Here is a 23,732-nt window from a genome sequence, read left to right on the forward strand (position 1 = left end):
AAAAAAAAGCAGTCACTACACTTGACAGCAATTACCGCGAAGCTCTTTACGGTAGCCCGAAGTTGCTGTAAATGCTGTAAATAATTGTTACTGTCAACGAGCGGAGGGTTGGAGCCAAGTTAAACTGTGCCTCTGGAATGTCAGTCACTGAAATATGGCTCTCGTGTAGAGTAAGACCTGACCTGCTTGGGCATCAGAACTTATTTAAGAATGATTTTGTGTTAGTTTGGAGATTCTTCGCTGAGCTTGAATGTATGGTCATGGATGGAGAGGTTGGGGGTTCATTCCTGGATCTGAACGGTATTGAGCAGAGGCTGGATCTTATCTTTGCGTGTGAGAGCTATCAGTGATTCCCAGCTGGCCAAGGAGGACATTGGAGGAGGTGTGAAAAGGAGCTGCCGCACGCTTGGCAGTAGGGGAACGAGTTTGGCGTGATGTGGAGAGAAATAGGTGGCTGAGGGATACTTCCCAATAGTTGTCTGGTTTAAAGAAGGCGAAACGAAATAGAATTAATTTCACAGACCCGTTCATCCCAAGGCCAATCCAATGAGCTTGGGTTAAAGTGTTGACGTTATTGTGCTAACTTGATGCTAATAATGTGTCATCCTGGCTCAATTGGTAGTGCTGTTGCCTCTGAGTCAGAAGACTGGTCGGAATTTAGAGCTCAGAGTCTAAGCTGAGTCTCCAATGCAGTGTTTTCGGAGCGCTGGATTGTCGGAGATGCTGTGTCTTGGGGATGAGATGTTAAACACAGATAAGATCCAGTCTGCCTTTGCATTAGAGAACTACTTTAATACGGAAAGAGTTTCTGCTGGTGTCCTGGCCTGCAGTCCTCCAGATAAAATTGGTCATTGACTTCATGTTTTTCTGTGTGCCGTCGCTACAATCCACAGCAAGTCCTGTGAATCGCTTTGAGACGCTTTGATGACATCGGGTTCGAGAATGATTGTGATAACAATGTCCTTTTCTTTCTCTCCTCACCAGAGGTCTTACACATTAATCTTGGAGGCTTGGGATCAGGACAACGGCACGAGTGGTATGTACTCAAACCTCGCAACCATTCTTGAAAGGTATATTTGTGTAACTAGCTGTGTTTGTGTGTGTCTGTATGTGTGTGTTTTTGTGTGTTTGTATGTGCGTGTTTGCGTGTGGCGTGCGTGTGTGTGTTTGTGTTCGTGTATTGCTAATGTGTGGGGAAGAGGGTGTTGAATTGTGGGAGGTGGGTCAGGTTACGTAATGCATCAGAGCAGAGCACACATGTAAGGATGTTTGGGTGGGGTGGGGACGGACCCACAAGCCCAGGACAGCCATCGATAGGAAGCAATAATTCCTAAGGTATCTTTACAGTGGGTGACTTGTTTTACCCTGGGAGGTTAGGCTTAAATTTGGGGCTGTGCTTGTTGGAACAAGGAAGGTTTGGAGGATAAACTCAGGATCATCTCTGGATTTAGGTGGACGTTTAGAAGAAATTCTTTTTCTGCAGACTGTTATTGCTTTGTGACGAATGGTTATTGAAGCTGAGACCATCGAGACGTCAAGAAGAAAATAATAATAATCCTGGCATTTGAGCCTTATCATGTCGTTGAGATGTCTTGAAGCGCTTCACAGAATATACTGTAAAGTGTAGTGACTGTATATTTTGTGGGCGAAACGCAGCAGCCAATTGCGCACAGCGACGTCCCACAAACAGTCGTGGATTGAATGACCACGTTATTTTTTTTGAAGGGATTATTACCACCGGAAAACGAGCCGCCAATCGTCTAACAATCGACAAGCATTTGAAGAGGAATAATATAAATTGAATGAAAGGGAAGCAGCAGATGGTTGGGATAAGTAATGCAGAAATCAATAATTGCCGCACCCCTTCCAACTCGTTGCTCTGCTGTTGATTCAGCCTCTGAGCTCTTCGTTGTTGCTGTGAATCCAAGCTTTCAGGGATGAGTTAAGAGTTTACAACGTTACGTAAGGAAGATGACACAGAAGTGGATGTGCGTAGTTGGCGTTGGGATCTGCTTCTTTCTTTACCCTTCAGTATATTAGCAGAGATCCGCAGCCTTGAGGTCAGAGAGCACTCGCCTCGCAAGTGAGAGGACCCGGGTTCGATTCCCGGGCAGGGTGGAGCTTTAGGCAAGTTTCCTTACTCCACACGCCTCTGTTTACCCAGCAGTAAGTAGGAACCCTGGTTGTAAGTCATTTGGCGGCTCACTTCCCAGGGGTAATAATCCCTTCAAAATAATAATAATTTGTTCACTCAACCCACGACTGTTGGTGGGGACGCTGCTGGAGTGTGGAGAATGGAGCAGGTCGCTGATCGGAGGGAGATCAGAGGTGGGAAGTCGCCTGGTGTGCACGTGTGTGCAAACGCCTCTCTCTCTCCAGGAGACGAGAGGAGAAAAAAACACACAACACAGCTGAAGCCTGAGTAGCAAAAAGGTCATTCTAATCCGATGCAACTCTTTCTGGTGCCAGCACTCAAGGCTGCAGGAGAACAGAGCGACTATTGAACCTCGCTGTACGTTCTGTATCTGCCTCTGAACTCCTCTCCAGGGCATGCGACTTTAAGGTGTGTCTGCGGGCACGTGTCGAGTGCAAGGTAGAACACGCCAACCTGCCTGGCCGTTAATGCTCCCCTGGAGCAGTGTTTTGTGCAGCTCGCTCTCTGAAGTCGGGGCAGCTCGTAAATCAACCTTGTAAACCTGCTAAGCTCCAGCAATCGACATCGCTGCACTCGCCTCTCAACACTCCCAGCGTCTCTGAGCCCCCAATGGATCTTTGTAGCTTTCCTATCCATTTGTTCAAGAAACAAACCTGGACGGACTCCTGCTCCAACCCCATTGCCTCCCTCCGCTCACACTCCGCCCCGAGCCCTCTCTCTGTCCCACATTGCCGGCTGAGGCTGTTCTCTCTCTCTCACACTCTCTCTGTGACATTTCTCCCCAAATCACTTTTATTTGGGCTTTCAAAATCCTCCTGAAAAATCCACCTTAGTTTTACCTTCCTCCTCTCCCACCACACACTACACACCCACACACTCTACACATACACACTACACACACACACAGCACACACATTACACACATACACACACACTACACATATACACACACACACACACTATACACACACACTTAACACACACACTATACACACGCATACTACACACACATTACACACACTACATGCACACTATATACACAGTATACACACACACTACACACACTATACACACACACTACATGCACATGATACACGCACATGATACACGACTACACACAAACTGAAATACAACACTTCAGGGTGTCGTATTTCACTTCACGAGGGTACTGAGATTGTTACGGTGAAGCAACGTTTGAATCAGACAGTGTAGATGTATTTAGGAAGAAGCTGGACCTTCACAGGCGGGAGACGGGAATAGTAGGGTATGAGTAAGGAGCGGATGGACACTAGTGTAGAATTTAAACGTCAGCACGGACTGGTTATAAATGCGTTTCAATATGGAGCTGCCACCAGTTCATTTACAGTTGCGTGTAACTATGGTCAGGCTGAGGGAGTAACTATCTAAACCTTTGAGTGGGTTGAAAGAAATGTATTCAGTGCTGTGTAGGAAACTGATGTTAAACAGATAACAAGACTGTAGAAACCTATTCATTGCAGCTAAGCTTCATGCAATCTTATCAGAAGGATAAGCGGTTACTGTTGCTGTCTGGTTCTAGATACCGATCACCATTGAAGATCGAAATTCCAAAAAGCAGATACCAATCTAACGTTCAATAGGTGCAGAATAATAGGGACCGAAGGATAGGGTACACGTTGTTCAGCTGAAGCTTCCTATAACCGCCTGAATAGGACCTTTCATTCATGCCAGGTATTTATGGCTGTCTCTACCAGGCTGCTTCTAAATGTGATCATGCCACTGATACTCCATCCCACAGTCCCTCCACCTCACCCCCTCACTCTTCAAGACTCTCTTCGCCAACTGTGCCTTCGGTCACCCTCTTGTCCCCTCCCTCCAGCCCCATCCTGATTCCAACCACAAGCTCAGGTGGGGATCCCTGACTGTCCAGCACCTTGGGACGTCCTCCCGACCTGAAAGGCTCTACGTAAACGTCATCTGTTGTTGATACAGTGGCCACGCGCTGGGCAGAGATGAGGTTAAGAGCGCTCACTCTTAAGCACACGCATGCATCTGTGAGTATAATAAATCTTTATAAAGAGGTTGTGTTAGTACCCGGGTCCTTCCAGCTGTGCTTGGAAAACACGGATTGACCATTGTAAACGTTGTGTGAAATGTGCCCTGAGGGTTGCAGCCGAAACCCATTCCCTGGTGGGCGTGAGACAACTCCATCGAGAGCTGCTCCTAATTCAGTGCTAATTTGTCAATGTCCTGCAGCCCACACCCAACGGCTCGCGCAGGATAACGGGAAGGTTGTCGAGTTGCGAAGCTGGTTAGCTCGGACCTGCCCTTTGCTTGATGCCAAAAAACTGGGGGCATTTTCAATTCCCTTTGGGCTCTGTCATCCATCCAGCAAGGAAAAGGATTGCTGCATCAACCGCGCGTTAATCATTGACATGGACCATTTTATCCACACTTTTAAAGTTGTGCTAATTATCACCTTGGTTTTTAACCACTCTGTCCATCAAACCAGTTCCCTGTTTGTAGGGTCGGGCAGCCTGCCCTGAAGCCCTCAACTAATATTGCTTTATAACCAGATCCTGTCATAAAGAGCTGTGTGGGCACAGCCTGGAGACACTTGCCTGCCAAACACTTATTTCTTTATTACTTTTTCTCTTTCTCTCTCCCCCCCCCCCCCCACTCCCACCCCGAGAACTCTGCTTGGAAATGCCCTGATCAGGGGTTTGTTGACATGACCCAGCCCACTTCATGCTTGGTGTTCCGTGGCGTGTTGTGATCACAAAGAACACGTTTCTTCTGAACTGAGCAACGGTCGACTAACAATCCTCTGAACAAAACTCGGTCATTCCTTTCATTTGCAGAACATTGGCTGTGTGGAAACTGGCCGCCACGTCCCCCTGCAAAAATGCACAGTCACTACACTCTACTGTGAAGCACTTTGAGACGTTCTCCTGACGTGAGAGGCGTTAAATTAAATGCAAGGATTATTATTTAAGGGGAAAAGAGACCTTGGGATTTAAGCAGGAGATGCATTCATTGTCATTTGCCTCTTCCACGATGCCAACGTTAGAAATGGTTTGATTTGCGAGGTGAGATCTGCAAAACAGGCTGTTCAGAGTCTGCTTCATTTCTGATCTCTTCAACCCCGAGTCTCGCTGAGCAACGAGTGCCGATTGTGAATACTACTGATAAATAATCCTGGTGTTTATTTTGGCCCTATTTTGATCAGTAAAGTGTTGCAAAGGAAGGCTTTGAGGTTTGCAAGCATTTTACCCTCAAAGTACGCAGTCACGACACTTTACAGTATATTCTGTGAAGCGCTTTGACACGTCTCGAAGAGGCGGTAAGGCACTGGATCAAATGCAAGGATTATCATTATCTTTTTATTATAAACGTTAACACAAACTTCAGAGTTTTTATAACCCAAGTATTTCAGGGCCTCGCAATCAAATGAACTGAAGATGTGGGAGCTGTGGTTTGCTTTCAGTAAAGTGAGGTGAAAACAGGGTGATGGGATGAGGTTTCACATCTGCAGGACTTTCGACCTTTAGCCTCAAACACTGAGGAGTGATTGGATCTGTATTAGTATTAAAACGCTCTTGAGACAGGCACCTACCTACAAGACTAGGCTTGCTCAGCTTGGTGAGTGATGGAAGGAAAGGGGGCTGGGACTGGCTTGGTCCCAATCTGCTTGGTGTAACAAGACTGAAAGCAGTGTTGTGGGGTAAGATAGGCTTTGGATAACTTAAAAATAACCGCTGCCAGGTGGCCTAATTGTTCAGCTAATGAAGTAATCCTTCAAGCACTCCGACCGATAATTTAGCACCATTGACTGGTCTGAATGGATGTCTGACTTCTATAAAGCAATTAACTGGCTTTTCTCTCCCTCCTGGCCTCTCTCACCCGAACACTTGGTGGATAAAAAAGCTGACCTGAAGCTGCTTCATTTAGTGGAGGTTTTTTTTTGTGCGTGGGATCACTATGGAGGTATTTTACTCCGTCCCCGCCCTCCATTCCACAGAAACACCTGGGCTCTGCCCTGCTTCCCTGGAATAGTTGCTCCTGATCCATTTTTATTGAATGCAAAGTAATGATCCTTCGTTTGATACAGCTCCAATACTTTAAAATCTTTCGCCCACCAAATACACACAGTCACCGCACTTTACAGCGTATCCCGTGAAGCGCTTTGAGAACTTCTTGAAGACGTGATAAGGCGCCGTCTCAAATGCAAGGATTATTATTACTGTTGTGAAACGTCTCTAGATGCTTCAGAGTTTAGTGCAGTGACTGTCTTTGTTGGCAAATGCGGCCTTTATTTTTGATCTGCTGGCACTGCACAGTGCGTCATGGACACTGAGCTTGAGTTCCTGATCTGAGGCTGTTGCCTCCAGGTCAGGAAGTTATCAATTGAGCCAAGGTGATGCCGAAATGACTCAGTATCGTGCTAACCGCACGGGTAACAGACATCATAAACCTTTTTAAACCCATTTGACGGGTTCCCTCTAAGAGCGCTAAGGAAATGCTCTGTTGATTTGGAAAAGAAAGAATTGAATGAGGGAGGGGGGAGTGAGCATGAGCTACAAAAGGTTTTCCAGATCAGATATATTCCCAGATCTGCCTGATGCACAGGCTCTCTTTCTGTGAAACCAGTAGAAATGAGTTGCTGGAAATGTTCATCAGCCAGTTGAAGCCACTTGTGGGAATCGGGGAGATCTGAAATGCAACTACTGAAATACTCCTGACATGGTGGTGATGAAGCAACAGTTGGTGTCCTGACATCTGCCTCTCTCTCTCTCTGTCTCTGCTGTTGCTCCTCATTCCACTGCATGCAGGTGCGTTCATGAGGCTTGTAAGAAGCTTGAGGTTTGAGTGTAGATTCCTAGACTATCCCAGCTCCACACTGGAAGTCTGCAACTAACTTTCACCGACTGGTGAGTCATCCACGAACGTCTAATCTCGTCTCGTAGCTCTGGGCGATCACATCGAACAGTCTGCTTTCCTCTCAGTGAGCCTTTCACTGTTGTACTAAAACATTGTGTATTACATGAACTGTAGGTGATTGGTGTTTTCAAACATTGATACGTTTGAGCAAGTAATGTGGTAACTTGACCTGAACCAGCATCATCAGCCATGCAAAGTGGGCAGCGACTTCTCCAGCGACTCTCACCTCACGCACGGCGGGGGCAGGTTTGGGCTGATAGGAATTGTAATGTAGAATTTGGAACAATTTGTTAATCTCGGTCTTCCGATGCACATAGAGGCAAATATGCTCCCCAAGAAGATACAGAGAGAGAAAGCGAGAGAGAGAGCACGAGTGGGAGTGGGAGTTGAGTTTCATCGGGTTTTGTTCTGATTTCACTCTGCCTTTGCTTGTCGGGGAGAGATTCAGGCGGTGTGGAATGCATTCCCACTTTGGCGAGTCCAGCGCACCGTAGATATAAGATGCTTTCAGAATCGTTTGGGATATTTAAAGAGGAAATGGGGATGATTCTTGGGGGAATGAGGGTATTACGAGATCTGGAGAAAAAGCAGGGGAGAGATCGAAAGATATGCGGTGATCTAATAAACGTGTTAGGACAGGTTTGTTGGCCCAAATAGCTTGATCCTGTGAGTGCCCAGTGTTCCGCAGTGTGAAGGTGAAACTCACTCCTCCACAGTGAGGGGGAGGAAGTAAACAGAGGTCTTCTTGGATCTGAACTGGCATCCAATGTGGCAATGGAACGTCAGTATTGAGCCAGCCCTCTGTGGTAGTTTCGGTAGTCCTGTTCCTGAGCCAAGCAGGTCTGCAGTTACTCCAAGGCACTGCTGATGACGGCACAGCTCCATCTGGCTCATCGACAGGATGTGGAAGGGCAGACCAGTCACTGGGGACAGGGAATCATCCCACTCAACTTCTGATAACCCTGCAAGCCAAAGCCCTAACGAAAGGGTGGTCCTAGCTGGATAAGCAGTGGGAAAACTTGCCAGACAATACACTCAATGCCAGGCACGCTATGCGGTTTTAATAATAATAATGATAATAATAATCATAATAATCCTTGCATTTGATATAATGCCTTATCACGTCATCGAGATGTCTCCAAGCGCTTCACAGAATATAGCATCGTGACTGTTTTGTGGGCAAAACGCGGCAGCCAATTGCGAAAAACAGTGTCCCCAAACAGTTGTGGATTGAAAGTTTTAGCTGGTTAGACTGGAGCAGTCACCCCCAACACACAAACTTGGGGTCCCCAAACCTTGGACCTTGCAACCTGTTCCTAATACTGGGTAAACAGGATGTGACTCTCCAGGGAGAGACTGCCCATTCCAAATACATATCTCTGGAATTTCTATGTATATGTGGTTTGGACACTCTTAAGCACGGTGATGGGTTTCTGCAAATGTCAAACAGCCGGCTGACCAAAGAAAATGGGAGCTCAGTTTCTCAACTGAAGGAATTAATCAATGGACACAGAACAATAGCTGACGGAAACATTGTGAAAAGGGCTCTCGTGGAGAGAACAAGTCTATTTGAGCCTTGATGCCGTTAATATCTCGGTATTTCAGGACCCTGCTAACACTTATTCTCGCCCAGTTGGGAGTGCTTGTAATATGCTCTTGAGAAAAAGTCTATTGATGAGAACTGGGTGATTGTGTCCCATTTCCATGACAACCTCGATTCATCGCTGGCTTCCCAAGTGCTCAGCTATTGCAGAATTGGCTTCTGGTGGATGCGGCTTTGTTCGTTATTAGCATCCTAGCCTCTGGGTCAGAAGATTTTAGGTTCAAGCCCCACGTTAGGACTTTGAGTTCATTGTCCAGCGTCACACCCCAGCGCTATATTGGGGGAGGGCTGTATATTGTCACAGGAGCTTTATTCTGGGGGATGAAAGGTTAAACCCAGCTTCTATCTCCCTGTTCAGGTGAATGTTAAAGATGTCATGAAACTATGTGGAAAGAGAGGGACCTTCTCCTAACCCAACTATCCTCCAGATTACAGAGCGACACAATGCTGTACATCTCTAGGAGTCCTGTATCTCAGTGGTTAGAGCACTTGCCTCGCGAGCGAGAGGTCTGAGTTCGATTCCCGGGCAGGAGGCGAAATGTTGAGCAAGTTTCCTTACTCCACACACCTCTGTTTACCAGCAGTAAGTAGGAACCCGGTTGTTAGTCGATTGACGGATCGCTTTTCCAGTGATAATAATCTATAAAAAAAACCAATGATAGTTTGGTCACTCAATCCACCCCTGTTTGTGGGACGCTGCTGTGCGCAATTGGCTGTCACGTTTCGCCCACAAATATGCAGTAAATTCGCTTTACAGTATATTCTGTGAAGCGCTTTGAGACGTCTATATCAAATACAAGGATTATTGCTGTTATTTTCTGCACAAGTGTAATTTTGTTGTTGTTATTCACAAGTCTGTTTATCCGCGTAGGCATCCAAAGCTGGATGCGAGGCATGAAAGAAAACAAACATCTTCTTGTGTGAACGTAGAGTTGTTTGCCAGGCTGTGATTCTGGCTACATCTAACAGCCAGAGAGTAAAAAGATATAGAGGGAGAGATAAAAGAGATGAAGATAAAGAGAGTCCCTGGCATAGTGTGATACTACAGTGGTAGTGTAATTCCTAAAGGAACAATCTTTTAGTTAGCACCGTGGGCAATTTGTATTTTAAATCATTTCCAATCAATTGGCTCTCGGCAGTAATTGTCCATACCCCTTATGGCTGTGTGGGGGGACGTTGGCTGCGTGTAAAACGGCTGGCAGCACCGATCTGCAAAAAGCCACCAAACACGGCCGACATTACCTCTAAAGCGGTTTGAGTGACATCTGCGGGGTAAGGTGGCATAGGAACGCAAGCTTAAGGCATTATGTAAAAAGGATTTTTTTGGGGTTAGTTACTTCAAGTAAATGTCCTGTCCTACTAATCCCTAAAACCCTCCCTTGTAAGTGAATTGGGAGAAACCGGATGCCTTAAATTGCTCAGGTGTTAGTCATTTTGATATCGCAGCTGCCCACCTCAGAAAGGCAGGATTTGCAATTTCTGGAATGAGAGGAGCATCTGCCTTACTTTGCGTAGTTTAAGTCCCCTCCCGATGCCGACCGTTGAATTCACTGTGTGCAAGCTCTGGTAGGCAGCGGAACACACCTTTCTCAACGAAGAATGTGTTGCTGTTGGCGTGACAAACCCCCTAAATTCCTTTTGTTTCTGTGAGTTGATGCCGCATGTTGCTGGGTGCAGGCAAATACACGTCTGTCAGAAAGAACGGCAAGAACTTGCTCAGACATTGATCCTTTGTTGCTGAGCCCCAAGGGCACTCACGTCCCCATTGGCACAATCCAAGTCGCAGTGCCTGCCTTTGCTCAACTGTGCTTTGGGGCTATCACGAGCACGTCTTATTATATAATAGTAATCCTTGCATTTGATACAGCGCCTTATCATGTCCTCGAGTCTCAAAGTGCTTCACAGATTACACTGGGAAGTGAATTGACTGTATATTTGGTCACTCAAACCGTCATGGATTGAATGACCAATTTTTTTTAAAAGTGATTTTCACCCCCGGAAAATCAATCCGCCAATCGACTAACAACCATATTCCTACTCACTGCAGGTAAACAGAGGCGCGTGGAGTAAGGAAACTTACCCAACGTTTTGCCCTGCCCCAGGAATTGAACCCAGGTCTCTCGCTCGCGAGGAAGCGTTCTAACCACTGAGCTACAGGACTCCACAATAAATAATTCTTCCATTTAATATTGTTACTTTAGAGTCTAATGTTTGACACTAATTACTACCAGGTGTAGTGATTGTTTTTTGTAGGCAAAGGCATCAGCCAATTTAATAACGATGAATCATTTCATTTGATATAGCACCTTTCGTGTCAGGATATGTTAAAGCACTTCATAGAATTTACTGTAAAGTGTAGTAACTGTTTTGTAGCTGAATGCGTCAGCCAATTTATAAACGGTAATATTTCACAAACAGCCATGAAGTAAGTGGCTAGCTTTATTCGGGGGGGGGGAGGGTGGTGGTGGGTGGGTGGGTGGGGGGTGTTTTGGCAAGGACACCAAGGGAAACTCCCTTCTCTTTTCGTATAGTACCATGGGACTTTAACGTCCACCTGACCAAGTAGACGGGGCCTTGGTTTAGTCGTGTGTCTGAAGGACGGCACCTTTGACAAACCATGGTCCCCCCCCACCCCCACTGCAGTGGAGTATCAGCCTTGACTGTGAGCTCAACGACCTAACGAGTAGCTTGGCCTCAAAACAACCATCTATATTTACATTGCGCCTTTCACCACACGAAAATGTCTCAACCTTCTGCCCCTGAGGCGAGGGTTTTATCAACTGAGTCAAGCTGACAGAAACCTCTTGTGTTGGCTACTGATGGAGGCGGAAATTGTGGCTTGGGATCTCGTAACACGCGTCTATTGTTCTGCCATCGGTTTCGCACCAAGCCTGCTTGTCTGGGAAGAAGGGACGCAAAGAGTGGGGATGCGAAGACTCATTGCAATTGAATTTCGGCACAAACTGTTCAGCATTGTGTAATTTGTCTGGAGGGCTGATTTGTGCTGGGTTTGGCCGCTTGCCTGGACAAAATAAATGACTTCCATTTCTTCGTGTTTTCTCTATTTTGTGGATTCCTGTGGCTTAGTTGTTAGAGCGCTCGCCTCACAAAGTGAGAGGACCTGGACTCGATCCCAGGGCAGGGTGAAATGTTAGGCACTTTTCCTTACTCCACACGCCTCTGTTTACCCAGGAGTAAGTAGGAACCTGGTTGTTAGTCGATTGGCGGATCGCTCCCTCCAAAAATAAATGCGGTCACTCAATCCACGGCTGTTTGCGGGGACGCTGCTGTGCGCAATTGGCTGCCGCGTTTTGCCCAGAAAACATACAGTCAATTCACTTTACCGTATATCCTGTGAAGCGTCTCAAAGACGTGATAAGGCGATGTATCGAATGCAAGGATTATTATTATTCTCTCCTGGATGGAGGAAAGAAGAAATTGTTGAATTAAACCCTGGATTTTTCTTGCCCATTAATTTTCTCTGGGGGTGGGGGGGGGGGGCGACAGTGCAAGAAAACCCACAAAATGGAACAAAATGAATCCCGTCATTCCACTGAGAGGCATTGAAGTCTGGATAACCTAGAAATTCATATGAGTGTTAATTATTCAACATGCAGTGCATAGTGTACTGCTGACCTCCATTAGCTTCCAGCCTGTAATCCCCTTCCAGGTATCTATTATTATCTATTATTATCAACAGGAAAATGGGAACATTTATAAAAAAAGGAAGGTGGCAACACCATTCATCTCTGTCTACCCGGGATCTGAATCCCACTCTATCTTTTACCCGCATCGCATAGGAGTATATGTCATTGCAGTAGGACAAGAGGTGATCCTGCCATGAAAGGACAGACACCAGGAAGTATTTCTTTACACAGCGGGTAATTGACAACTGGAAAGAATTATCAGGAAGGGTGGTTGAGGCCAGGACACTGGAATCATTTAAGACCAGCTGCGATGAGACATGACTAGCGTGGGTAGGGTTGCCTTCGTCCCCACCCGGTTTGCTGTTAATCTGGAGACCGGTAAAGATGGTTTCAGGTGAATAACCTTAAGTGACGTTGACGTTTCTGCCTCGCAGGTGATCAGCTGATAGAACGTGCCGCCCACACGGGCATGATCAACCCCGGGAGCCGCTGGCAGACGCTGCAGCACAACGGCCCCGTGGCTCACATCGAGTACCAGATCCGAGTCAAGTGCGACGACCACTACTACGGCACCGGCTGCAACAAGCTGTGCCGGCCGCGAGATGACTTCTTCGGCCATTACGTTTGCGACCAGAATGGGAACAAGATCTGTGTGGACGGGTGGATGGGGAACGACTGCAGGCAAGGTAAATAGAGAGAGGTGGAAGGGTGGGAAAAGCTCCCTCCCAGTCCTCCAAACTGACATTGTGTGTTGTGTTGTCTACGAGCAGTGACTGGAGAGCTTGGACAAGTGACTGTTAGTTAAGCCGTGCCCCTGGTGGCTGGGAGAGAAGCTGAATGACCGGCTGGCTCGTTAGCTCCAGGTTTGGCCGGCTGATCTCAGTTGGGGCAGCAGTCAATCTGGTACAAGATGGGAGAGGTCCTTCTGCACCCCCCACCCTACCCCACCCCACCCCCCCTCACCTCTCCCTATCAACCAGCACCACAACAAAGTTACATTCGTATATCTCGCGCCTCTCACATCGGAAGGATCCCAAGGTCGACTTTGGGACCAAAGGAGCTCCATTCTCTTGATACGTGCTCTAACCACGGAGCCCTGTAGCTCAGTGGTTAGAGCACTCGCTTTGCAAGTGAGAGACCTGAGTTCAATTCCAGGCAGGGCGAAACCTTGGGCAAGTTTCCTTACTCCACACGCCTAATAATAATCCCTTCAAAAACCAAAAACAATAATTAATTGGTCATTTTCAATCTACGACTGTTTGTGGGACATTGCTGTGCGCAATTGGCTGCCGCGTTCGCCCACAAATATACAGTCAATTCACTTTGCAGTATGTTCTGTGAAGCGCTTTGGGACGTCCTCCCGACGTGAAAAGCGCTATATCAAATGCAAGGATTATTATTATTATTATTATTATTATTATTATACGTAAACTGTTCTGTACCACACCTGGAAGGATAGTGTCACCCGTACCACACAACGACAACAATTTACATTTGTATTGCGCCCTTCACGTCGGGAGGACATCCCAAGCCGCTGATAGGGTTGTGTGTAACTAGTGCTATAGGACACCTGAATGTAAACTGCTGCAGCACAGCTCTGTGTAACCTGCGCTGTATGTTGTGTGTACCACACCTGGACACGCACGGCACTGCCTGCCTGTGGTGTGAGGAGGGCGGAAGCTGAATTATTCATTACTCAGCCATCACTGCCATCTTTCTTTCAATTCCCATCTGCTGGGGCTTGATCTGAGCTGCAGTCCCGGGGGGAGAGGGGAGCGTATTGGCAGGCTGTGCTGTGCTGTTGCTATGATTATCTTTGTCAATGTCGGTGATACCTTGTGACACACAAAATCTGTCTGTGATGCTTTTCAGTGTGACATTTCAAACACTTTTCTCTTGTTTTCCCCCCCAGCTATTTGTAAGCAAGGCTGCCATTCAATCCACGGGAGCTGTGAGGTCCCTGGGGAATGCAAGTAAGTGTCTGGCTTGTTGGGGGAATGGGGGGGGGGGTGATGGAGTGGGGGGGAAATTGCTGACTTTATATTTAGTCTCCACTCTCATTAATTCATTTCAATTATATTTTTTCTGCTCAGCCAAGTGTCTGACACGTCACTTAAGAGTCTCCCAACCGAACTCATAATTCCATACATCTCACCTACACGTGGAAACCCCAGAGATAGATTGTGCATTCTCTTTCTATCTCTCTCTTCTCTCCCTCTCCCTGGAGGGACGCCCCCTGCTTACCTAATTCCGCAGAGTATTAGGCACAGGTTGGCAAGAGCCGAGGTTTGGGGGGAGCCCCAGAGTGTGCGTTTGGTGGGTAACTGCTGGAGCTTAACCAGCTCAAACCAACCACATGGCTTGCCATTGATCCAATAATAATAATGATCATTGTTAGGGAGGTTTCGTGCTTCTGTTGTAACATATTGAAATTGTGCCAGTGTCCGACTGTAGTGAATGTGCGGTGATGAACCTGCCAGAGATGCTTTGCATTTGACAGGTTCTAAATTGCTGTTTCTGTCCCTCGTACGACCAGAAACGGAGAGAGGCTGTTTCTTATCGCCTCGCAAGTGAGAGGACCTGGGTTCAATTCCCGGGTCAGGGCAAAACCTTAGGCAAGTTTCCACACGCCTCAGTTTACCCAGCGGTAAGTAGGAACCCGGTTATTTGTCGATTGGGGGATTGCTTTCCGGTGGGGTGGGGGGGGGTAATAATCCCTTAAAAAAAACTCAATCCACGACTGTTTGTGGGAAACTGCTGTCCGCAATTGACTGCCATGTTTGCCACAGTCATCGACTTAATAACTGTCTGTGGGACACTGCTGTTCGCAAATTGGCTGTTGCATTTGTCTGCAAAGTAGACTGCCCTTTACTTAAGCAGCCTTTCTTCTTGATTTGACAGTGCCATTTTAAGATCCTCACTTGTCCACATGCCCTCACCTGTACTTGTCCCCTCCAGCCTCGCTCTCCAGCCTGCTCCCTCTGCTCAGCAACCTCAGCCCGAGTCAAGTCCTTAACCCTCTGGCCATTATTGGTGGCCAAGCCTTCAGTCACTATGCCCTGAACCTCTAGAATGCCCTCCCCAGATCCCTCCACCTCGTCAACTCTGCCTCCATCTTTAAAAGCCTCTTGAAAACCTACCCTGGTTACAGTTACTTCGCTCCCAGTGCCCCTATGCTGGCTAGAATCTAGCAATCTCTCTGTGAGGCCGTCCAAGATATTACTGCACATGAAAAGCTCTGTTTAAATACTTGTTGTGGTTGTGGCCACTGTCCAAATCACCTCTGACGTATGGTAACAGTCACCCACACTCCCAAATATTTTGTCTTATTAAATATAGACGGAGACATGGAGATGATTCTGGTAACTGGTAATGCTGCCAGGAAGCCATAGGAGACTGATCCCATAGTGTGTGGGGGTTGGGCACTGACACACGATACACTGAATAATGAGCCTGTTACTGAGCTGTGGGGCTGAGAGTTGTTAGTCCCTGGGTGTGGCGAGTCTCTCAAGTCCGTGCAGCACTGAGGGGCGGTGGGGGAGCGATGGGCGGTTACACTGCAAATGGGGAATGCCTCTGCTTTCATTTTCCACGTACTGTCGTGCTCGCTCAGTACTGATCTGCTGCTCCACCGTGTCTGTTGCACTCCTCCGTAACCGACAGAAAGGTGGCTCATCATTTCTCTTGCTATGTCCACCGCTGCAGCAAAACAAAACCGCTCTGGATAGTTGCTGCACTTCATGAGTTGGTGACAGCTCCTATTTTAAATAGGGGTAAGAGATGTGTTCAGTGGCTCATCCGCCACTGATTGAGTCCTGGCTGCACAGCGCAAGTTCTAAAACGCTATAACGACAGGAAAACATGGCCTAGTTACCAAAAAAAAGGCCAAGGTCCAACTCAGTGACTGCTATTGTGTAAGGCGACAACGCTCGGGTCTGAACAGGTGCCACAGGGTTTCACACCAGATCTAAACAAAATCAAAGAAATAATTCTTGCATTTGATCCAGTGCCTCATCACGTCTTCAAGACGTCCCAAAGCGCTTCGCGGGATACACCGTAAAGCGAATTGACTGTATATTTTGTGGGCGAAACGCAGCAGCCAATTATGCACAGCAGCGTCCCACAAACAGCCATGGATTGAGTGACCAAATTATTATTGTGTTTTTTTTTGATAATTAATTATCCCCGGAAAAGCAATCCGCCAATCGACTAACAACCGGGTTCCTACTCACTGCCGGGTAAACAGGCGCGCGCGTATGTGGGGGGAGGGTGAGGGGTAAGGAAACTTGCCTAATGTTTCGTCCCCTGCCCGGGAATCGAACCAGGGTCCTCTCACTTGCGAGGCGAGGGCTCTAACCCCTGAGCTACATTAACTCCACAAGCTAACAGCTCTGATTTAGACCCATTTCGTCTTACATTCTAATATCCACCTTATTTGATGAAATGTATCGCCTTTGAAAGCCCAGTTGGATGGTGTCCGGAACCAGTTTTTCGGTCTCCGGGTGGTCGCTCAGACACGACGGGCTCGCGCGAGCAACCTTCTGCGTGATAAACGGGAGCGAGGGCTTTTAATCTGTCTGTGAAGCCGCTCTGTGGTTGTTCACCTCGAGGGGCCGAGTTAAACATTACCTAAAATCTGCCCGAGTCGAACGGCAAAAGGCTTTGCCAAAGTGCGTGGCTGCTTCGTGTTGGAGCATGCTGCAGGCAGGCAAACCCACATGCCTTCCTTCCACTCTCTGGAATGGACCTGGCTGAAAATACCTTGTGGAATGCTTTGATGCCTGCAGCGGATTAAGGTGAGAGTCGGGGAGCTGGAGGAGGAAGTGAATGGAATAACAGGGAGAGGGGGCGTTCTGTATGAGCTTGTTTCGCTTGCATTCCTGAGGGAGAAACCATCTCTCTTGAACAACGAGAGTTTGGGAATCAGCGTGAGGTATCCTCAGGCAGGCTTCCTCCAGTTAACCCTCGAGCTGCCATGTTGACGTTGCCTCTTCAACGCTGTCTAAGGCAACTTAGTGACCTGAACTCCAAAATAACTGCCCTCCCTTTGCCCTTCTTCAACAATGTCCTTGTAGCTGCCTCCCCCCCATCCCTCTCCCTCACCCCTCCCTCCCTCCCCTCATTTGTTCATTGTTTCTAACTCCATTTAAACTTGTTTGTTTTACGTAGAGTGACGTACACATTACAGCACGGAATCAGGCCACTCCGGTGTTTGCACTTCACCCCCTCCTAATCCTATCCCTCGCTCCCATTCCCAGCTGATCCTTCTCCTTCATTATTTTTTATTTCAATCCTGATTTTTTAAAAAAAAGTAAAGCTAATAGCAACAACGTCCACTCACCAATTTAGTCCTTGAGATCATGGATGGCTACAGCAAAAGCCATTCAGCCCATTTAGCCTCTTCTGACAGTTCATTAGAAACTGGCCAATTAATAATAATACTCCTTGCATTTGATACAGCGCCTTATCACGTCTTTGTGATGTCTCAAAGCGCTTCACAGAATCGACTGCAAAGTGAATTGACCCCTAAATATCCTTATTTCTCACTATCCAGTATAGCAAGAACATTTTGTCTTAATTTGAGATGGAGCAGAATTATGGAAAAGCGTAAATCTTAATTTGGAAGCTATTGCTGCAGTTGGTTTAAAAAAAAAGTTTGCTTCCAAACCGATGCTGGCTTTGAGAGTTATCCACAATTCTGCAAGATCCACTTTCCAGTAAATTCTGTGAAACGCTTTGAGATCTTGGGACTTTTAAGACAAAATGTTTCTCCTAGGTTAGAGCTAAGTGGAGTTTGAATCTTCAGTAGAGAGAGAGGAGAGAGGTGAAATTTACTCAGTGTGGCTTCCAAGAATAAGTAATGGAGGTGGTGCAGAGAGGTTAGGGTTTCTGGTACATATTAGCACTACAGCAAAGTGTTTCGAAGTAACGTGCCTCAACAGAAAGTGGAGGAGATAACTAAATGAATCCAATCAATCTCTGGCAGGAACGGTCTCAGCGTTAGTCATCTCGTTACACACCCTGTGAGCAAATTTGTTTTCTTTACTCTTTCTTTACCAGTTTCCTTCCTTCCTTTTGGTCGCCACTCTTCTTTCACCTTGGAAGGAAGCAGTGCTTTGTCGTGTTCCAGTCTAGAATTGGGCTGGGAGACTATTGAAGGAAGAGAGATGTATAGACTGGAGGAATCTAGATTGAATTCAACATCAGTCGGGGTGGCAGCCGCTGTGTAATCAGGTTTGCTCTGAGAGTTTGTGCAGTTGTCATTAGGCATAAGTTGGTGCTGTACAAGAGCAAGACACCCTGAGCTTCACAATGTAGACTGTCTCTAACCTATATGGTCACTGATCTGAGAGTGCTGGACAGACAGTGTAAAGGGAGCTTTACACTCTCTCTGTCTCTCTAACCCATACTGTAGCTGACCTGTACGTGTGGACGGACAGTGTAGAGGGAGCTTTACTCTGTGTCTAAACCATGCTGTCTGTAGCTAACCTGGGAGTGTGGACGGACGCACAGTGTAGAGGGAGCTTTACTGTGTCTCTAAACTGTGTTGTAGCTGACCTGGGAGTGTGGGTGGAGTGTAGAGGTAGCTTTACTGTGCATATACCCACGCTGAAGCTGACCTGAGAGTGGAGGATGGGACAGTGTAGAGTACCAGAGCTTTAATTAGAATTGACTGTTGCCGCGCCCATAGCTGGACAAGCTATATATAGACATGGAAAGGCAGTAAGTCTGCTGAAAGTGACCAGCAAATGAAGGTGGCCTGTAAATAGCGCCTGGGTTGTATTCCAAGTACCATTGATCTGGCATCTCTTCCCACGCCACGATAGTTTTGCCTGGTAAACATTCAGATGCAACAGTGAAGCAAATAGAAAAGAAAGGGGATTTTCCTCTGGTGTCCCGGCCAATAATTGCACAGAGTATTTAACTCCTAACTATATGTTGGATCTCAATCATGCAGATTATTGCTTTCAAAAACACTTGCTACATGTAACTGCAATTTAAACAAATTTTAAACAGACATTTCAATGTGATGAAGCGCAATAAAAAGGCACGTTCTTTCACAGTGTGCCTCTCAACTCCAGCTTGCAGCTACTTTCTCGATTGTAATCTCCTTCCCCCCCTGGTTGACCTGATTGAATTTTGAATAGACGGCGGTGTCTTTGGAAACTGGTCAATCTGGAATTATTTTGGGAAAATGGTTTATTTTTGTTGCACACTTTTATATTCAGCCCCTACAGACTGACGAGCAGGTGGGTCAGGCTGCCTCGCTATATATGCCTCTGTCTCCGAAAGAAACTTGGAACCTTTCAGATTTGTTTGTCTCCCAAATGTTTTGAAGACCATTCCTGACTTCCTGTTTTTGTGTTTGTTTCCTTTTCCTTCCTGATCTGGGAACACTTTTGATTTTTTTGTGTTCTCCTGGCGGGTTTATTTTTAGGCTTATAATGGCTCTGGAATGCAGGTCTATTGTTCATTCTTATACACCTCCATCCTGTCCAACGCTACAGCAAGAATTCCGAGCCTCGTCCAATTGGCAGTCCGTCCAGGGCTCATTCCATTCCATTCCGACGGGATTGTTTTTCACCGGGAGGCTGCTCTGATGGTTTTTTCCAGAACACTTCAAGATGGGAAGAGGCTGAAAAAAATGTCTCGTGGCTGAGGGCTGCTTCCCAGCTGGGGTGGAGAGGTACAACTTGAGTCAGAGGGTACTTGCCATGATTATTTAATCAGAGTGGTGGAATGTAATGAACGCTACTCGTGCCTTAAGCAGCCAATGATTGATTGATTGATTTCTCTCTTTGAGGATAAAACGAGCTGTCCTTCTGCAGGAGGCCAATTTGCATTCAGTGCCCTCTGAAGGAGCCATCCATTTAGTCCAACTTCCCTGCCCTGTCCCTAAACATCGGGTCTATCATGGAATCCTGTATCGTATTGGTTAGAGCACTCGTTTCTCAAGCGAGAGGACCCGGGTTCGATTCCCGGGCAGGGGGGCGAGACCTTGGGCAAGTTTCCTCACTCCACACGCCTCTGTTTACCAGCAGTCAGTAGCAACTCAATTGTTAGTCGATTCAGGGGATAATTATCTCTTTTAAAAACAAAATTTGGTCACTCAATCCATAACTTAAATTAATTCCCTTTGGTTACCAAATCACTGACCAGTGGGAATAGCTTCTCCCAATTTAACTTATTAAAGTCCCCATCTGCTCTCTGCTTAACCTTCACTATTCTGGTACCTGCTCTGAAACCAGTGTTGCTGGCGGATGTGGGATAGACGGAGCAAAACTGATTAGCAAATCAGCCATTGTGTGATGTCCACCTGAGTCACAAGGACAAGATCAAACAGATCAGAGGTTCATCCCAACCTCCCTTGTGATCTGGTGACAAAATAACGTTTTAAAGGCATCTCGTCCCTTTGTTAATGAAAGCCGGTGGGTGAGTGGGCGGTTGGGTGGGTGTGTGTGTGTGTTTGCCCCACAGTTCTGAGAGAGTGCAAAAGCTTATGGTGACCAACTGGTGCTTTTAACGCACAAAGACTTTGATCACCTGATATCCCAGTTACTTGAAATTGAACTGGTTCCAGCTGTATTCTTCTGGAGAGATCGGCTTAGCACAAACAGGAAGGCCTGTAATAATACACCGAATCATTAAATATTGAAGAATGCGTACGAAATGTCACAAGGCTATACACATCAGCTAGATTAGCGGAACAGTGCAGTGTGACACTGCATTAGCTAGCTCTCCATTGCTCTGGATGTCTGCAGCAGGACTGGAGGATTGATCGCGCTCCAGACAATTTATTCCACTCCCCAGTTGACCGAAAGTGTAATTAAGACATTGTGCACTTAGGACTGAGGTATCGGCTTTTTAAGCGCTTTTATTAGGCCCGCTTTGTTTTAGTGTTATCAAGGTGAATATTTCTGGCTAGGAAACCGAACGCTTCTCAATTTAACGTCGCATAGAGTCATAAACCAAAGAACCACATTTTTTGCCCACAAAACATACGGTCAATTCACTTTACGGTGTGTCCTGTGAAGCGCTTTGAGACGTCTCGAAGACGTGATAAGGCGCTGCATCAAATGCAAGGATTATTATTATTGTTGTTATTATTATAGGCATTCACCGCCCAGAAGCAGGCCATTCGACCCATCGTGTCCGGGCTGACTCGTTTTAAGAATAATCCTTACCTGCCCTTTCTCCCCAAACCCTGTAGTTTTATCCTCCTTTTGTGGCTAATTATCTAGTTGCCTTCTAAAATGGATTCCACCTCAACACAAGCTCCAGGCAGGACATTTCACAGCCTAACCCAATTTGTGCCATCCAATGGGTTGGAGACACAGTAATGCTCCCTCCACACTGCCAGGTTATAGAGGCCAAGTGTAACAGTCAGTAATAATAAGAGCAGCTAACTCAGCACAGACCAGATATCATCTAAACCTGGGACCTTCATAAGGCTCACGACTTGCTGGATCAGCAGCCGCAGAGGGAGCAGCATAGTCTAACAGCAATGGGATTCTCGGACCCTTTTCATGAAAGGATAAACTGAGATTAACTGGGTTTAAATAGTTATTTTATTGGAGAAACCTTTTAAAGAGAAGTCTTTATACCAATTGCAGACTATTATCTGGTGCTGGTTACATGCATTACGTTCTCCGTCTGCCTCAAAACGTGGACGCCCCCCCACCCCACCTACATCGGGAACGGCGTTCACGCCGCGATGGTTCGAGTCAGATGTTGTCAGGCAGGCAGCTTATTTTGTCTCTCTCCCGCCCCTCCGGAGAATGGCGTCTGCCTCTCCCCAGTGCCAAACCGACTTGCCTGGGACACGGATTTCCACGCGGGGAGTTGAGCAGGTCGTGTGTGTGTAGTGTGTGAGTGTAGTGTGTGTGTGTGTGGAGCACCTGTTGAAGTTGGCCTCAGCGAGACTTCCTGTTCACAGGAAGCTGTGACCGGTTCTTCCTCGGAGCTCATATCTCACAGCAAAAACGTCAACCTTTGTGATTTACAGTGGCTAGCGCCTCTCTCCTGTGTACGTGCCATACTCCCATCTGGGGAATAGTTGTTGGGGGGGAAGTGGGTTTAATCTTCCCCTGACCATAATTGGCGTGGTGCGTCACACAATGACAGCCTAGTTTGTTTAAAGCAAAGTTACATCCTGGTGAGGTTGGGGTCAAGTCTATTCTGATCCTCGCAAAAAGAGCTGTGTTTACGCAGCGGCCCACTGGTGTGCACGTAGGGTTCACTGACCACACCCCTTCCCATTCACTCCCTGCGCTCAATAAAAATGTAGGCCAGCTTCCCCATCCCTTCCCATTGTATTCGAATTCCTGGGCATCCGAATGCCTACCCGGTCTGCCTTTCCAATTCCTGGTCATAAAATGTCCGTCCCCCCCAGGACGTTGTACTGGACGTTGTAAAATGTTCCCCCCCCGCCCCAGAACCTGCCAGGATGCCTGGACAGTCCATTCCAGGCAGAGGGCGAAACCTTGGGCAAGTTTCCTTACTCCACACAGAGCCTAATAATAATCCCTCCAAAACCAAAAACAATAATAAATTGGTCATTTTCAATCTACGACTGTTTGTGGGACATTGCTGTGCGCAATTGGCTGCCGCGTTCGCCCACAAATATACAGTCAATTCACTTTACAGTGTGTTCTGTGAAGCGCTTTGGGACGTCCTCCCAATGTGAAAAGCGCTATATCAAATGCAAGGATTATTATTATTATTATTATTGCGGAACCCCACTGTGTGCAATGGTCTCTCCCGGGATTAACTTTTGAATGATCTGGGGATGTTGTGGCTGGTTCTGACTCTTATCAGCAGCCCTCTTGCCTCTGTGGCTGGAGGTTGTGGGCTCAAGCCCTGAGTTGGGACTTGAGCTCGCAGTTGGTGACATTCCAGTGCAGTGTTGGGGCACAGACGGACGCTGTTTTGTCTGAGATGCCGTTCTTTGGATGGTGCGTTAAACCGGTGTGCCTTCCGCCTGCTCAGATGGCCGTTAAAAACGATACGATACTATACGAAAACGATGACGACAAATGACATTTTGATAGCGCCTTTCACGTCGGGAGGAGGTCCCGAGGCGCGGGACAGTCAGCATGGCGGACGTTTGAAAAGAAAAGAGATCATCTCCCAATCTGTCCTGGTTCCTGGTCAATAATCGTCTAAATAAATTGCTCGGTGCTAATTAGCTGTGGTGAAGGGGGTGAGGAGCACAGGACTGAGAAAGCGGGCGATGCCTCAGGCAAGCCCAGTAACCTCTCGTCCCAGGGTCCCTGTAAGAGCGCTCTGGGACTCCACCCTGCGCGAAGGGTGCTTTGTAAATGCAAATTGGTGGAGTCCTGTAGCTCAGTGGTTAGAGACCAAGCAAGAGACCTGGGTTCAATTCCAGGCAGGGCAAAACCTTGGG

The 23,732-nt window shown here is 47.1% G+C and overlaps 1 protein-coding gene across 2 annotated transcripts in view; it reads left to right on the top strand.

Moving 5' to 3' along the window:
- The first annotated feature begins 943 nt into the window (after window positions 1-943).
- The window catches only part of jag2b (jagged canonical Notch ligand 2b), a 55,996-nt gene continuing 33,207 nt past the window's right edge, over window positions 944-23,732 (top strand). For both annotated transcript variants that reach the window (XM_042337866.1, XM_042337867.1), the window contains exons 1-3: window positions 944-1,036; window positions 12,760-13,011; window positions 14,238-14,298. In XM_042337866.1, the coding sequence (XP_042193800.1) occupies window positions 958-1,036; window positions 12,760-13,011; window positions 14,238-14,298 (392 nt within the window). In that variant the 5' untranslated portion in view covers window positions 944-957. The remainder of the gene's footprint in view (window positions 1,037-12,759; window positions 13,012-14,237; window positions 14,299-23,732) is intronic.

This window comes from Callorhinchus milii, unplaced genomic scaffold, assembly GCF_018977255.1.
Source record: "Callorhinchus milii isolate IMCB2004 unplaced genomic scaffold, IMCB_Cmil_1.0 Scaffold9, whole genome shotgun sequence".
NCBI lineage: Eukaryota > Metazoa > Chordata > Chondrichthyes > Chimaeriformes > Callorhinchidae > Callorhinchus > Callorhinchus milii.